At 43.3% G+C, this 15,863-nt stretch overlaps 1 protein-coding gene across 3 annotated transcripts in view; it reads left to right on the top strand.

Moving 5' to 3' along the window:
- The window catches only part of RANBP10 (RAN binding protein 10), a 63,443-nt gene that overhangs the window by 30,085 nt on the left and 17,495 nt on the right, over positions 1-15,863 (top strand). For 2 of the 3 annotated variants that reach the window (XM_063410767.1, XM_063410765.1), the window contains exons 4-5: positions 3,580-3,747; positions 10,988-11,010. In XM_063410767.1, the coding sequence (XP_063266837.1) occupies positions 3,580-3,747; positions 10,988-11,010 (191 nt within the window). Of the gene's footprint in view, positions 1-3,579; positions 3,748-10,987; positions 11,011-15,863 lie in introns of those variants that run through there. The other variant, XM_063410768.1, reaches the window with a different exon arrangement.

Raw genomic sequence — 15,863 nt, 5'->3', positions numbered from 1 at the left:
TCTCCATTCTCACAAGCAACACTGTAAATCCAGAGAAGGTTCAGATGATGATTAATGGTCAGTAAAGCAGGAAATAGCCAAATAAGTTAGAAGTCATCAACCTGGAAAAGGGCTGATGAGGGATTTTGCAGAGGTCTGCATACTGATGTATGTTCTGGAAACACCAAATCCATAGTCTGTCATCTTCTCCAGTGCTAGAACTACAGGATATATCCAAGCAGTAGGACACACGTTTTCGTTGCTTGCAGTTATGCTGTCAAACTCTTTTTTGCAGGACACTGTGAATGATACGAATGTTTATATGTTCTTAATGGAGCATTGAACAATTTAATGGGAACAGAATCCTGTCAGGAGTACTGAGTGAACAGAATCTCCATCTGGCTGGGTCTGTCTTTGCTTACAGGTGGTTGGAAAGTGGTAACACTGTTCAGTCAGGGTGTGACACGTGCACACCCTGTACTTCTGCTGTCTCAGTTCTCGAAGAGCATTTTTGTCTGGGCTGACCCCCTATCCCACAGGGACAGCCTCTTTAAGAGCATGTGGATATCACCTCATCTCTGCCTTCCAGGTCACAGCAGTGACTTCTGCAAGTACTTGAGTGCAAGTGGCACAGAGGTTAAACTGTCTGGAGAATTTGCAGATGCAGCTGTGGGGAGGGCTTTCAGGAAGTTCTGATTCCTTATGAAACTCCTTATTAAAGCACTGCAGGATTTTATGGAGGAAGACGCTGTTGAGTAACTGGAGACTCAAAGGTTGCTGTGGGAGTCTCAGAGGAGGTTGTAGTGTGCTGGACCCATTCCTAGGTGGCGATAGCAAATTGTTAATGGTGCAGGAAAAGCCCAAGTTTTCCTGAAGTGTTTCGAGAAAAGTTGGAGTCTTTGTTTTCAAAGTACATGTGATGAGTTACTCCCCACTCTGCTGGTAATCCAGGATAACGCCAAATGCTTTCAATAGGGATACACTATTTAAATCAACAGGCCCAGATAACTTTGACCTAGAAGTACTAGAAGTGCTGATTGTTGTTTTTAATTTAGATTATTAGGAAATTTCAGAAGATTGGCTGAAGCTGGCCAGTGCTGGAATGATCCTTATGCCACCGCCCCCATGTTTATTTTGGGCAGAATTTTAGAAATAGAGATCTGTTTTTTATTAATAAATAACTTAAGGTTAGGGATATAATTAATGCCACTCAGCTTTTGTTTACAGTGAGTACAGTAAGTTCACTCAAATAACTCTGGCTTGTTTTTTTAAGATGACCATGGTGATCTGATAAGGCTGACAGTCTAGATTTAAAGCCCCTAGTGTGGTGCCAGGTTTGGGTTCAGCACTATATAGCATTTGAGTTGAAAAAGTAAACTTTACATAACTTTAGCAAAGTGCTGGGTGAGCAAATTTCCTTAACTGATTATGTTAGTGATTTTCTTGGAAGAATAAGATTCAAAACAAGCTTTTCCCAGGCATTGTTGCTCTATGTACCACATTTGTCATTATCTTCAAGGCCTTTATTCAGTCACTTTCCACTGGAGTTCACCACCACCGCTGGTGCTACAGTAAGAAATGATATTGTGAAGCTCAAGCCATAAAGGAACAGGCAGAGGGTTTTTTTCAGTAGGATCAGCTGAGATCTGTAGGTAATGAAACCTTTATTTCTTCCACTGCAGAACCAGTAGTGTCTGCACTGGCACAAGCATTTTGTGAGCTCATCCTCACAGTTGGACATGATGAGCCTTACCCAGTACATGATGTGTAAGCACTTCACTGCTTAGATGTAACTGATGACAAGTTCTTGGTAGGTGCTTTGTAATGCCAGGAATGTTTTGTATGCAGAAGAACTAGAACTTTGTATTAATATTGTATTATGAGTAGGTTAAGAGATAAATTGATTGAAGTTATCATCTGAATTACAACTTACCAACAGCTTCATTAGAGGAGTTCTGAATTGACACTCATGTAACAGGTCTGGTTTTGGGGAAACTAAAATAATACATCAGTGATGGCAACAGAGCAAATAAAATGGGTAGTGGAAAGGAGCCACAGTTTTAAAAATTCAAAAGTATTTCAATGATATTTTTACTGGATGGTGTCTTAGCAGTGGAAGTTTGACAACAGACTCTAGAGCCCCTATCACTTCCTTCTTTGTTTTGGCAAGTCATTCTGGCATGGTTTTTGTGCTTGCTGAGGGTGCTGCCTGTGCTGGTGTCCCTGTCTTTCATGAAGATCTGAAGCAGGACTGGTGCTACTGTCAACAGCTTGTTTGGAGCTGATCCGAGGGAAGATGGAGCTGACTCTTGGGACATCTCAGTCTGTTCCTGTTGAATGTGTGGGACTAAACAGAGGAAGTTACTCACCATTTCTAGACTGGAATATGCTGGGAGTCCTTCACGCCTTTCATTCCCAAACTTTGCTCTGAGGTCCAAAATTTTGGACTGTGGCATGTTTCAGTCTTGGTTCATCCCCTGACTTTCCCACTGGCATTCATTTGGTGTGATAATAAATGAGGCCTTAGACATGCACTGACTGTTTTGTGCTTTTCTGAGAAACCCTGAGCATGTGGGTGCTGATGCCTCAATGTTTTAGCACTATTTTACAAGACTAAATTTCTAGTGCCCACATGTTGTTGTTGGTTTTGGAGGAAAATCCTGGCTCACAGAAGTGTTCCAGCCCACCTTTGCAGAGCTCTGCTCTGGAGTTCTCAGTGTGCTCAGTCTTTTTGTGCCTCGTTGCAGGATGTGCACTTCTTGCACAGTCTTTGTCTTTCTTACATAGTCCCTTTGCCAGAGCCATTGCTCCACATTTTAACAGAATCTGCAGTACCCTTGGGCATATAAGGTCAATAGATGGCCAAAGCACCTTCTTTTGCTTCCCTAAAAATCCAGTCATATCCATATAAAACACAGGTGTCTCTTTCTGGTAGAAGTCTCTCTCTGTGAGATGTGGCTTTGATTGTGCAATTCAGAGGAACGCTCCAAATGAGATTACTGGGATATACAGAAAAGAAAAAGTGGGCAGGGTGCAATCCCTGCGCCAGCTGTAACCCTTAGCACAATGTCACTGCAGAAAAAATAAAAGATATCAATATTAGAACTGACCACTTTGCATTGAACTCCCCTTTGACGTTTGAGGGTTGTGTTTTAAGCTGTCTGCAGAACGGAATATTGTATCCCAAGGGAAACATGGAATTCCTTATCAACTGCTAGAAGGGAAATACAGATTTGAGGATGCAAAAATTGCCTCCTTCCATTTGGTACACCTGTGACAGCGCTTACGGACAAAGCTGCAACTGTCTGAAATTATATTGTTAAATGCTTTTGCAGGAAGATTTTGGTTTTGGAAAACACAAATGTTTTACAAGAGTAGTTTGTTTCAACTCAGGTAAGATAAAAGAGAAATGCGTTGAAATGAAAGACCTTTAATTTCTTTTCAGTTACCAGTATGTGAAAATTAATATTGTGAGAAATCAGGGATAGGAATCAAATTTTAGAATTCCTACATAAAATGGTGTCCTGAGAGTCGCAGTAGTTCCACGTTCTGCTGCACTGGCTTCACTGCTGTCCTGTTCTTTTGCCTTGTCTTTTGCAGGATGGGACAAACATTCTTATGGGTACCACGGTGACGATGGGCACTCCTTCTGCTCCTCGGGGACAGGGCAGCCCTACGGCCCCACGTTCACCACTGGAGATGTGATAGGCTGCTGTGTCAACCTTATCAACAATACCTGCTTCTACACAAAGAATGGTCACAGTTTAGGTGAGTGAGGGAAGGTGTTCTCAGGAGAGGGATGCTCCAGCCCTGCTCTCGCTGCTCTTAATACTTTGTTTGTATTGTAACTCTTGTCCCACACCTGTCAGTAAGGTTTAACAGGCAGAGGAAAGGAGAGGAAAGGAGAAGAAAGAAAAGGAAAGAAGTGGGAAGTTAAGAAAAGGAGTGGGAAGTTTAATTAGGGTGTTGTTCAACTACCTACAAAGCCACAGTACCGGTGTCTTCATTTTCGAAGGGATTTGTCCATCTGAAAGCCTCAGCACATTGGGCTGAGCATTCGCAAAGCCAGACATAATTTTGGTACAAGAGGTCTTACTTAAGCACTGAGCTATAATTTGGTTCATTCCACACTTGTTTCAGTAACTGTCTTAAAGTTAGGGATTTAAAGACTTTGCCCAAATTAATACCTCAGATGTTTTCCAGACATCTGTCGTATTTTATTTGTCTAAAATAGAAATTTTTGGCCATTTTCCCCTAAAATACCTTTTCCTTGGATGACATGTTCTCCACCCCAGATAAATTCTTGTCCTTTTTTTTTTTTTTTTTTTTTTAATCACATAAGTTGTGCAGTAACTTTAACTTCATCTCACTTTTTGTGCTGGGATTCATTTGATTTGGCAGGGAGGGTCAAGCACTCCTTTGCTTCTCCTTGCTGTGTCAATTCTACATTGTTGAATTTAGGATTAAATTGGTAGAAAAATACCAAAAATACCCTGCTCAAAACACTTAACAGAGCAAAGATGTTTTGAATTACTGGCTGGGCTGAAGGAAGGAGTGGGATTGGAGTGCAGTGTGTGCCTGAAGAGTGCAGAATTTCTGGTGAGCTCTTGAGAGAAGTACTGGGCTCCCCAATATTAGAGAGAGATGGACTTACAGGAGAGTCCAGCAAAGGGCTGCCAAGGTGATGAAGGGTTTGGAGCATCTGTCGTAGGAGGAAAAGCTGGGAGAGCTGGGGCTGTTCAGGCTGCCCATGTCAGTCCAGTACTGGTAAGACAAGTACAGGCTTGAAAGCAGCAGCTGATGGTGGAGAGCAGGAGCTTTTGCTTAAGAAGGAGACAGGATAGAACAACAGCAACTGAGGTAGTGAAATAGTGAAATATTTCACAAAATCTCTCCGTTGCAGTCCTTGAATTTTAGCATGTATTTCCACAAAAGCCCTGTAGTGGTTTGTGCTGTGCTCCTCTGGATGTTTTCTGTTGAAGTGGGTGGTTTTCCAGCTTCACTTTTTTTTTCCCTGATGGTGCTGTTACTTTTCATCATAACAACAGTGTGAGAGTCAGGAGGAAGCCAGGTCTTCTATTTAATGAATACAAGTTTGTTCATTTGAAATTTAATTTCTTTCTAATGATCAGAATCTTACAGTATAAGCTGTATCAGTTGAAAAGTTGCTAGTTTCTCATTCTCTGTTTTGTACCCAGGACTGTATTGTGTCTGGATGTCTGGGCAGTTGAAGCCAAGTAAAGAGCTCAGTTCAGTAACTTCTGTGTTACCTTTCATCATTACCACCCTCTGATTCTTTGCCTGGTGTCCTTGCTTGGAGATTTGTTTTGTTTGGGACATTCAGAGTTCTTTACAGCAGGGAAGTTATCTAGTCTTCCTTTCTTAAATTTAAGTGTTCCTTTTCCTTCAAAGATGGGGCTTTTTTGGATGGAAAGCTTGTGTTTTTCTAATCTGACATTGAATGACCCCTTGAGGAGCAGCCTACCCCAGTGGTGAACAATGCCAGTGGGAAGAAACTGGAAAGGTAACAAGAAAGTTACCATGCTTAGAGAACAGCATTAGTTATAAGCATTGCTGTCCCCTGGGTGTCCTCTTGAGCTCCTCAGTACAAGACATGAGCTGTCTGAGAAAAGGACAGGTAGCAGCCTCTCCTTAGCATTCACAGCTGGCTCCTGTGTGTGCCAGCTTTTCTTTGAGCTGTAGTGGCATAATGGTTACACTGAGAGGGGAGAGATGGTGTAGTCAGAGGAGACTGGGATGGAAACACAGAAGGGAGCAGCAGACCTTGCTAGGTGACCTCACAAAAGCTGCAGGATCGTTTTATTGCCTTTTTACAAAAGCAGAATGGAAACTTCATCTGAGGAGGCTGTTGGTAAAGGCCAGCAGTGTCTATTTGTGTCACTGATAAAGAAATAGAGCATCCAGAAATGCTTCCTGTGGAGTGTGAGGAGAGGAGCCCCTTGACCAGGGGTCACACAGCTCCTCATGGGTACAGGGGAGAGAGGTGAGGAGGGGGCGAGACAGGTGTCAGCAGAGGAGCCAAGGCCAAATGGAGGCAGGAGCAATGATTTATTTGGAAGTCAGAATGCTTTCTTCCCTGAAAGAAGCAACTCCTTGAAGATCTTGAACTTCCATGATATTTTGTGCTAACCTGAGGATCTCGTTGCTGTGTTGTGTAAGCACAAGGTTTACCAGGAAGGGGATGAATGTGTTTTTTCTAGGTGTTCCCTGACATGAAGCTGTGAAAGCCATGTATGTCTCCTCCTAGGAGATGAGGTAATTGTGTAATCCTACTGCAGGTGCCAAGAATATTCATGAGACTAATCAGCCCTTTTGTGAGGCCAGTTAGCTTGAGAGCAGGGTTACAGTGTTTGAATTTGTCTTTCTTTTAATGGAATTACTGTAGCTTTGTCTTTCCAATTCACTCTTCACCATTTAAGTCCTCCGCTGTTCATCTATTAATTAGACACCCCCCTTTTGTTTTCTTTGCAATTTCTTCTGTTGCTAAACTATTATCTTCCATTGTCTCCATACTTTTTCATTTAATCAGATCCATCAGGAGCACTGTATAAGAACTGTTTTCTTGGCCATCACAAATTCTGGATGTTCTGGTTGGAGCTAAGTCTTGAACTTTATTTGGAGACGTCACATGAAAACTGTTTGACATCGTATGTAGTCTTAATTCTCTGTTCTGGAAAATGTCTTGATTGTCTTCTGGCTGCTGATGAAACACTTTTGACAAGTTCTGAGCAGAGTCCTGGCAGTAAAAAAACATAATGAGATGTGGCTAGAAGTGTGATGAGAATGAATTTGGAGAGAAAGAGGGAGAAATGTTGGGGCGCCAGCCATTAAGCAGAAAGTCTTGGACCAGGACATGAGGAGGAAATGTGACTGCAGCAGGTCTCTGGGTTTAAGTGGATGAGTTTGCTCAGGGACTAATGTAGGAGTGTCTCAGATCTCAGACTTTGACAGCAGACCAAGGTAAATGGAGCAGCAGGGCTATAAAAAGAGCATGCAACCCTCTGAAGTCTTGGCATAGAAAACTTCCCATAGTTTGAGTTCAAGTGCAGGCTCTTGGAAAGACCAAGTTAACCTAAAAAGTAAAATATCCATTCTGCAGCCAGTTCAGAGACTAGGAGGAACATGAGGGGTAATGCAGAAATCTGTTGTCATAGAGAGATGCAGGTGTCAGTCCCAGGTTTAGTAGGTTTGAGCTCAAAGCTTCAAATGAAGTTTGCAGAGAGCAAGAGCATTGAAATGTTCAAAACAAGACTTGAGATTAATCAAATTTAAAATCAGAATCCTGGAATGGTTTGGGTTGGAAGGGACCTTACAGATCATGTTGTTCCCACCCCTCTGCTGTGGGAAGGGACAACTTTGACCAGAGCAGGTTGCACAGGGCCCCTTCCACCTTGGCCTTGAACATTTCCAGGGATGAGGCAGCCACAGCTTCTCTGGACAACCTGTGCCTGGGCCTCACCACCTTTATTCACTACCAAAATGAGCAGAAAATACCAGACCTGGCTACAGCCTTGTTCTCTGAGCAGTTTTGCTCAAGTGGCCTGATTGGAGGATATCTGTTTCCAAGGGCATGTAGAGGTTTGTGTGGGTTTGACAGTGCTTCTCCTCAGCAGCACATTGGAGAAGTATTCAAGTATTTTTCTGCACTGGCATTTCCTAGTCTCCTTTTTAGGATGCCCACACTGCTGAATGTGTTGTATTTATTGCAATCCACCAGCACTGGTTAAGGATTCTCTGGATCAGTTACCTAAGCAGATGCTGGAGGAGTACCCTGCTGTGCAGGCACTGGAGTGCTGTGGCTGATTTCCCTATTGTGCGTTGTCTTGTGCAGATTGAATTCTCTAAGTGGCCAGTCATGAGGCAGGCAGGGGGATTGTTGCTGGGTGGAGAGCTGAGATGGGCTGGAAGATCCACAGACACGTTCTGTGTATGGGGTCATGTGTAAGTGCTCTTCAGTCATGGAAAGTGAAATCCTTTGTTTGATTGGCAGGTGAAGATGTCAATCACACTGTGCCCTAGCACTAAACCTTCATTTAATGTCTTTATATCATTGCCTTGACGATCACATGGACTTACAGGAGAGGTCCTTCACACACTTGCTCTTGCTTCCTGACCTCTTGATTTCTCCAGTCTTTAAGAAGGTTGTGGGTTAGACTGGATCCAGGCTTTGGAGGGGCTGCAAAGAAAGAAAACAGTTTCACATTGAAGCTGTGTTTATTTCACTTTCTGCTGTTGGCTTTCCTGGATGCAGGTATGTAGCAGTGCAGATGCAGAAACTCTATGCAGACATGTCTGTGTGACAAATCAAGTGCTGCCTGCATAAAGCATTTTAGTCTGAGTTATGTAACAGAATGTGGAAAGCATACATTTGTCTCATTGTAAAGGCAGTGTAATAAGTTTATTTATAGAATCACAGAATTATTTTCTCTGGGAGGGATCTCTGGAGGTCAAGCATCCAATGCCCTGCTGAAAGCAGGCCCAGTCTAGATCATGTTGCTCAGAAACTCATCAAGTTTTCACTTGATCTCCAAGAATGGAGATCACCTGGGGGCTTTCTAATGAGAATTTCCCATGTTGCAGCTTGTCTCTGTTGCCTCTTGTCTCCTGCCACCATGTGTCTCTGAGAAAAGCCTTTTTCATACCCTCCTGTCTGACAATTGTAGGCAGCAGTAAGTGTCTGCCCTAATGTTTTTAAGACTGAACAGAGATCTTTCCCTTAGCCTGTCTTTGTCTTGCTGGCCTCTGCTGGACTGACTCCAGCCTCACTGTGTCCTGTATTGGGGAGCCTCAAAGTGAACATCAAAGCTGAAGTGTTGACTAACAAGTGTTGGAAAAGAAGGGAGAAATCCCATCCTTTGACCTACACTCACTAATACAATTCAGGATGTGGTTGATCTCCTTTGCTGCAAGGACACACTGCTGGCTCCTGCTCTACTTGTTGCCCAGCAGGATCCTGAATCTTTTCTGCAGATCTGCTTTCTCTCCAGTCAGCCTCATCCTCTCCTGTTTTCTGGGAGTATCACAACCTGGTGGCAGGGCTCTTAGGTTGCTTTTGTTGAGCTTTGGGAGGCTTGTGCTGGATCATTTCTCCAGCTGCAGCACTTTGCCCTCCAGCCTATTGTCCACTGTCCTGTTTGGTGACACCTGTGAGCCTGCACATGAAGTGTGTCATTGTCCAGGTCATTAGTGAAGACATGAAACTGTATTGGCGCTGCCATTGATTGCTGAGGGATAACTCTTGGACTTTGAGCTGCTGATCACAGCTCTTCCATCCTGACAGTTCAGCCAATTTTCTGCCCACCTTGTAGTCCATTCAAAAAATGTGTGCTTGTCCAGGTGCTGGAAGCAGCTTCCAGCCACACAGCTGCCCAAACCTGGCCACCTTTGGTTCTGAGAGGTGCTGGGGGCAGAGGAAGACTCCAGTGGACAGCAGGCTCCAGGAGATTGGCCTCATTCTGGCATAAGGGTAACAAGCTTTCATCCACCTTTTCATCCAGCTGAGTGAAATAATTGCAAAATGAGAAAAATGTTTGAGTGAGGAACAATATCTGGGCAAAATGACAAGGTGAGAGAAATGCTTACTGAATGTTTTTCTCAGCCACGTGATCGACATCACCTGTGTGCACAGTCTGGTTGGGTCGTAGAGATGATGCTCAATAAACAAGGTCCAAGCTGCCAGGATGTTCATTAAACCATATTGACTATCTGCTATGATGTTAATTTAACTTTTTTGGCTGTTTATTTAGTAAAATATTCAGGGTTTCTTTCCGAGCATTTGATTTGGATCTGTGCTGTTTTGAATAGAAATTACTTGTTTCCTATCCTGACTCCTAAAACTGGTTTAAATTACCATTTCAGACTGAGCTGGTAACGTTACATTGCAGCTCTGGGTTAAAATAGTCCTAAAATTAAAAACAGAGGGTGGTGTTCTGCTTCTGCAGTGTCTTCCAGTGCCAGGCAGAAGGGAAGGAGGAGAGGTGGGACATGTGTGAGAACTGGGTGTACTGGTGTGGTACCAGCCTTCCTCTGGCTGGGGACAGGAAAGCATTCTTGGGAGCACACACAGGGAAAGGCTGCAGCTTCCAGGCTGACTGAATGTTAGCTGGAAGTCTGGGTTTAGCTCAGCCTGGTGAGGTGGTGGCAGCAGTGTCCCCTGTGCTGTTGGTCAGGGTGGCCCAAAGCCTGTGGGGTAGAGCTGCTGTCTCTGGCTGATCCATCTCCCTGTGCTGCTGGATCCCACTGTGACAGGAGAGGGAGGACAGGCACCATCCTTTGGAGCAGTAAGTGGCATCTAAACCAGGTGCAGAGCTGTGCCTGGGGTGGCCTGGCTGTGGTGAGTGTTGTCTCTAGCCAAAACTCTGTTAGCTGTCCCAGGGAATGGCTACCTCAGCTTAAATACCTCTTTTCTGATATGCCAGATGTAAATAAAAAAGGAAACCTTGCACTTTTTTTCCATCTTTTCTATTTGGAGCTGTATCAGCCGAGTTGAGAATGAGGCTGTTCTTTGCACAGATTTCTCAGGTGCTCCTGGCTGCAGCTTGGACCTGTTGCAGGGCTGTTCCCCAGCTGTAATGCCAAGTGCTGAATATTCATTCCTGTTTCTCTGGCTGATAAGAAGAACCATTTACAACCTAAACCAAAGCAATTTTATACTAAAACTGTGTTTCTAACATCAAAGTGAGTATTGAAAGCTAACTTCTTCCTAGTAACAGAGGGAGAAGCAAAAGAGGAGATGCTTTTAGAAAATCAGATTTTTGGGAGAGATGTTGAAAACATTTAGGCTTTTTCCTGAACCTTTCTCCAGATGCAAAACCTTGCAGAGGAGGGGGTTGGGGAGGGAAGTTACTTTTAAATACATGAGGTAGTGAAATGTAGGGTCAGAGCTGGGATTTATTGAAATGCAGTAATGTTTTGTAGCATGTTAAGGATGTAGGCAAGCAGGGAAAAATCCTTTGTCTTTTTAATTCTAATATTTTTCCCCCCACAGGTATAGCCTTTACAGACCTCCCTGTAAGTACACTTATTTTCAGTATTTTAACTAAGGATGCAAACAGAAGGGAGGGGGAAGAGTGTGGGGGTGTGATTTTTTTTTTCTGTTTGATGCCCTGTTGGAAAAAACATGATAACACAGATTACTGAATGATGTGGATGCTCCTTTTTCTGAAACTTTGTAATCCTGTGACTGGGTTTGTGGGCTACTCACATGCCTCCTTTCATCCCTCACCACCTCTAAGAACATGTTGCTCCTTCTCCTGGAATTAAAGCAAGGATGCAAACTTCATTACAGGTCATTGTCTTCCAAATGCAGCTTCGACTCTGAGGAGGAGTGCATGAGCGTAGTTACACTGATTCTAGTCAGGTCTCACAGAAGCACAGGGGGCCATGCACAAGAGAATGTTCCCTCTTTTCTAGACCCAAGCGTTCCTGGACAAGGAGGATGTGTTCAGTGAAAAAAGGTAAAACCAGGTCAGGCATACAACAACACATCCACTGCATCCATCTCTCATACACAGGACCTCTTGTGCCTGAGGTTGCACTCCTGTCTTTGTATTTCATAATCCCAAATTATGTCCTCAGACAAATTTCTTAGTTTCGATAACTTTTTGAGGCCTCCAAAGTGATCCATTGTCTTGGCTGACTTCCCTGTTGTGTGAAGGAAAGGTTGCTTTGTTTTGTTCTGTACTTTCTGTCAAAAAAATTTACCTTGTTCCTTTAATTTTTGTATTTTGAGAAATAATGGCTAGCCCTCCCTGTTCACCTTCCCAATGGGATTTAGGGCTTTACAGATTCTCCCATATCCCAACTACAGCCTGCACTTCAATTGCAGTTATTTGATTGGCCTTTTCACATCAGCTGTCAGTACAGGGTCTTTTTTGTTTTTGTTTTTTTTAGGTCCTAAAGTCTTTGAACTTGGTAACATTGCAGTGTGTTCTCAACCAGACACTCTTTATGTGGGTTGTTTCACAGCAGTTCATTCACTTGGTCCAAGAACAATTTATTAAAGTGAAGGACTAGTTTGCCTTTCCATGGAGATTAACCTTTTGGAGTGAGGTATTGTGGTAACCTTGCATCCACAGCAAGAAGATGCTTCTCTGATGTGCCACTTAGTTTTTGGTGCTGTTTGTTTTCCCTCTGGATATAGATTGCATTAGTAGTCACAGATTTACCATATTTCTTCTAATTTTTTCACCACTTTGTCTTCTCATCTAGCTAGACTGCTTCTCCTTCTGCAACAGGAGCAGTCTCCATGCTGAGACAGACAGTGGGTATTTAGGCTCCTGTCAGTCAGAAATAGCTGTCCAGCACATTTACCACTGCTCTGTCATTTACAGCTCAAGTGTTGCCATGGAGCTTCACAGCACAGATTTGACAGCTTGAAATTCCCTGTCCTGCTTAGCTTAACTTGCATCCTGTTGATCCTGGAGTGCACAGTGAGCTGACACAGACATTTAATGTTCATGTGTAAGCTGTTCAGCTCTGTGCTGAGTCTCTGTTAGGCTCAGGGGATGAGCAGCTGTGGAAGCAGAGCAGACAGGAGGGTGTTTGCTGCACTGAAGTCCTGCAGTGCCAGTGAGATTCAACTCAAAACTCTCCTCAGCCCCTGGCATCTCCCTGTCCTGCTGTTTCTTGATCTGGTGAGATCATCCTCCCAGATCTCAAGCTTATTTGTCTGTGTGTCTTGTGCAGAGGAGATGTTTTAGTGTGAACCTGGGAGAAGATCTGGCCAGGGTAGGTTTTGGCAGATGCCTTGTGGTGGAATCTGCAGTGGTTAAATGGTGTGTAAGTGGTTTCTGTGCCTTTACCAGCCAGTTTGCTGAGCTGTTTTCTGGAGAAATCCCCTTCTGTCTTTTACAGCAGCAGCTAATCCATAAGACTGTTTTTCTGGGCCAGGAGGGAGAGCAGCTGATGCCCTGTAGGCCTCCTACTATTGAGAATTATCCTTCATGAGATCATTCCTCTTTAAAAAGAGGAGGAAAGAAGCTTGTGAGGGTCTTGTCATCCCTTAACTGAGGATGTGAGCAAGGATGGGAGACTTCTGCCTCCATGTGGATCTAGGACATCCCTCTGCCTATGCTAAATCACCCTGCTGCTCTGCTGAGCTTCATCCTAAGGATGCCTACACTCGGCTTCATTCTCTTTTTCAATATCCTTCCCTTGGATTACTGCCTTCTTCTTTCACCCTTGCAAGTACCAATGTATTCCATATGCTCTTTTTGCTCCCTTGGTCCATGGATTATTGGTTATTCCAAGTTCAGGTTACCACCTTCCCTAAAGAAAGGGGATGCCAAACCCAAGATAGACTTTGGTTTAAATATAGTGAATATTGTCAGAGATTGGAGAATTCTTGAGGCAGTAGAGAATATGAAGTTGATAATTTAGAGGTGATGTTTTTCATTTTTTATAGTTTTCTGATCCAGGCTCAAACACAATATCCAGTGATCATAAGGTAGAGAAGAGAAAGTGTCCATTATAGGAAAGAGATGGAATGTAGTCTGTGTTCTTCATCTGCTGAAGCTGCAGTTCTGGAAATTTAACTTCAAACAGGAGTGGGAACAGCAAACTTACCTGAGAGACCCTTGAAGTGCTCTGGTTTGAGCAGCTCCACATGGATTTTTTGGCTCTGATCCATTGCTCATTACTCACCCCTCCAGGAGGGCTTTAGGGAAGAGCTTTTCCTTGCATTACAGCCTAAGGGCTGTTGGAGCTGACTGGGAACACTCATCATGAGAAGCTTGGCCAGTAAGCCTCATTACTTCTACACTTTTTAAGCTTAAATTTAAGGGTTAGCCTATCAGTGGGATTACACAAGGAATTAAATTGACCGTCAAAACATTGTCAGATTAGAAATAATTTCCTTGAAATGCTTGTTCCAAAATTCCCCTTTCAGAGGCAAATGGTGAAGGCAATGTTTTGCAAAATTCACAATATTAGGAAGTTGAATTGGATACTTTAATTTGAAAACCAGAGGCACATATGTTGAAACATACTTGCTTTGGCTTGTTTCAGTTTCCTTTAAAGGGTGTTTTCATTTGTACAAAAATACAGTGACAGGAAAACCCACATTTTGGCTTAGCACAGACTAAAGTTAAAACCAAAATAACTGCTTGAAATAGGAGTGAATTCCCACAGAGGGAAAGACGGAGTTTCCTTTTTTTTTTTTTTTTCTCCCCAATTTAAGTCAGTGCTCAGACCCAACTCTTATTTACACAAGCCTGGATCAGGTCTATCCTGCCTGGAGTTCTGAAGGAATAATAGGAGATGAAAAAAACCAGAAGAGCCCAGGGTGGGATTTTAGGAGTGCAAAGGGACAAGAGGGTTAAAAACCAGGTCAAGAAGAACAAGGGAGTTGTGACCAACATCAGGGCAAGAGGTGGGCCAAGTGTCACAGGGAAGGTGTTCCTGAAGAACTTGGCAGGAAAAGCATCTCCTGGGTCAGTGGGCTCTGGGATTGTGTCTGCCTGCATCTGGCAGGGTGCTGGAGATACGTGCAGTTCCCAACAGCTGCTAAACAGAGAGAACAACACATCCCACATGTAAAAAGTAGAATTTTACCTCAGAGATGATTTGAGAGACATAGAGGGTAGGCAGCTTCTGCTCAAAAGATGAACACAGCCAAAAGCGATTGAAAAATACATGACATCTTGTAAATTGGGGGTGGGGGGATTCGCTTCCAACTTCCAAGTATTTGGGGTATCTGATTCCTGGCTTTGCAAGCCCTTGTGTTTAAGATACTGAGAATATAATAAAAGGTTGGAAGTATGGACAGTGGAAAATATCTGATCCCTCATTAGGGATATTTCCATGTCAGCCAGTTTTGAAAGAATGGAGAGACTAAATGTAATTACAGCATTTTCCTCTGGTAGCTCTTCCTTTATCCTGCTGTATTTACTTCACATCTCTGACCTAGAGACTTCCTTGGTGTGAGAACAGGAAAGAGGAGATGTGGTGAATCACCAGAAATGCAGTCATCCTGATCTTTGTTTTCAATTTCCAGCCTGTATTTATAGATTCATTTCTTTTCTTTGTTTTTTTGAGGTTTGATAATTTCAAAGGTAGAGAGGTCAGGTTCTTACCCAGTTCAGTTTTGAAAATGAGAACATAGATGCTGCAGTCCCTCTTGGAACCTGTTCCAAGCATAAATCATCCTCATTTCTGCAGCAGTGAAGAATAAGTTGAAGAACAGTTGTAGGAAAGCCCATGTCTCTTGCTATAGAGGAGGAGAGGGTCATTCTTGGTTTCTGATTGGACTTAAGGAGAGAGGTCTGCCCCTCCACTGTTCTAATATCTGATATGGGTTCAGCCCTGAGCAAGGCACCATAGCCAGGCCCCTTCCAGACTTCAATTCCATCCATGTGTCCCTGAGCCTTGCCCAGTGTCCAGTTTGTGGCTCCAGTGCTTTACAGCAAGGTGGAAAAAACCCAACACCAAACAGTTCCTGAGTGGCATGGTAGAGGTTTCTTCCCCCACCCTGCAGACTCTCAGCACATGCTGTGAAGCAGAGAATTAGTGAAGTTTCTGTCTGTTTTGCAAACAGAAAAGTAATTTGTGCTGCATGGAAGTAACTTCACAGAGAAGGGAACATGCTCTTGAAAAATGTGTTCAGTGATGAGAACCAGGCATCCCTGTACCTTTTCTGATGCTGTTTCTCTTTTCCCAACATTTAGGTGGGCTCAGGGATTCCATTTGTATCCATAAGCTTATTCTTAAAACAGCATGCATTCAGAGAACTTCGATGTACTTTCTGATGTACACCTATTTTCAATTAAATCCTCCTTAGAAGCTGAATTATTGGCTGAATTTTAGAGGCACTTTCATGGTCATAAGCTTTTTATTTTCCCCATGTTCTGGTGATGGGTCAAAGC

Source organism: Prinia subflava, chromosome 13 (assembly GCF_021018805.1).
Source record: "Prinia subflava isolate CZ2003 ecotype Zambia chromosome 13, Cam_Psub_1.2, whole genome shotgun sequence".
NCBI lineage: Eukaryota > Metazoa > Chordata > Aves > Passeriformes > Cisticolidae > Prinia > Prinia subflava.
Note: the sequence above shows the minus strand (reverse complement) of the source record. Positions and strands in the feature narration are given on the sequence as shown.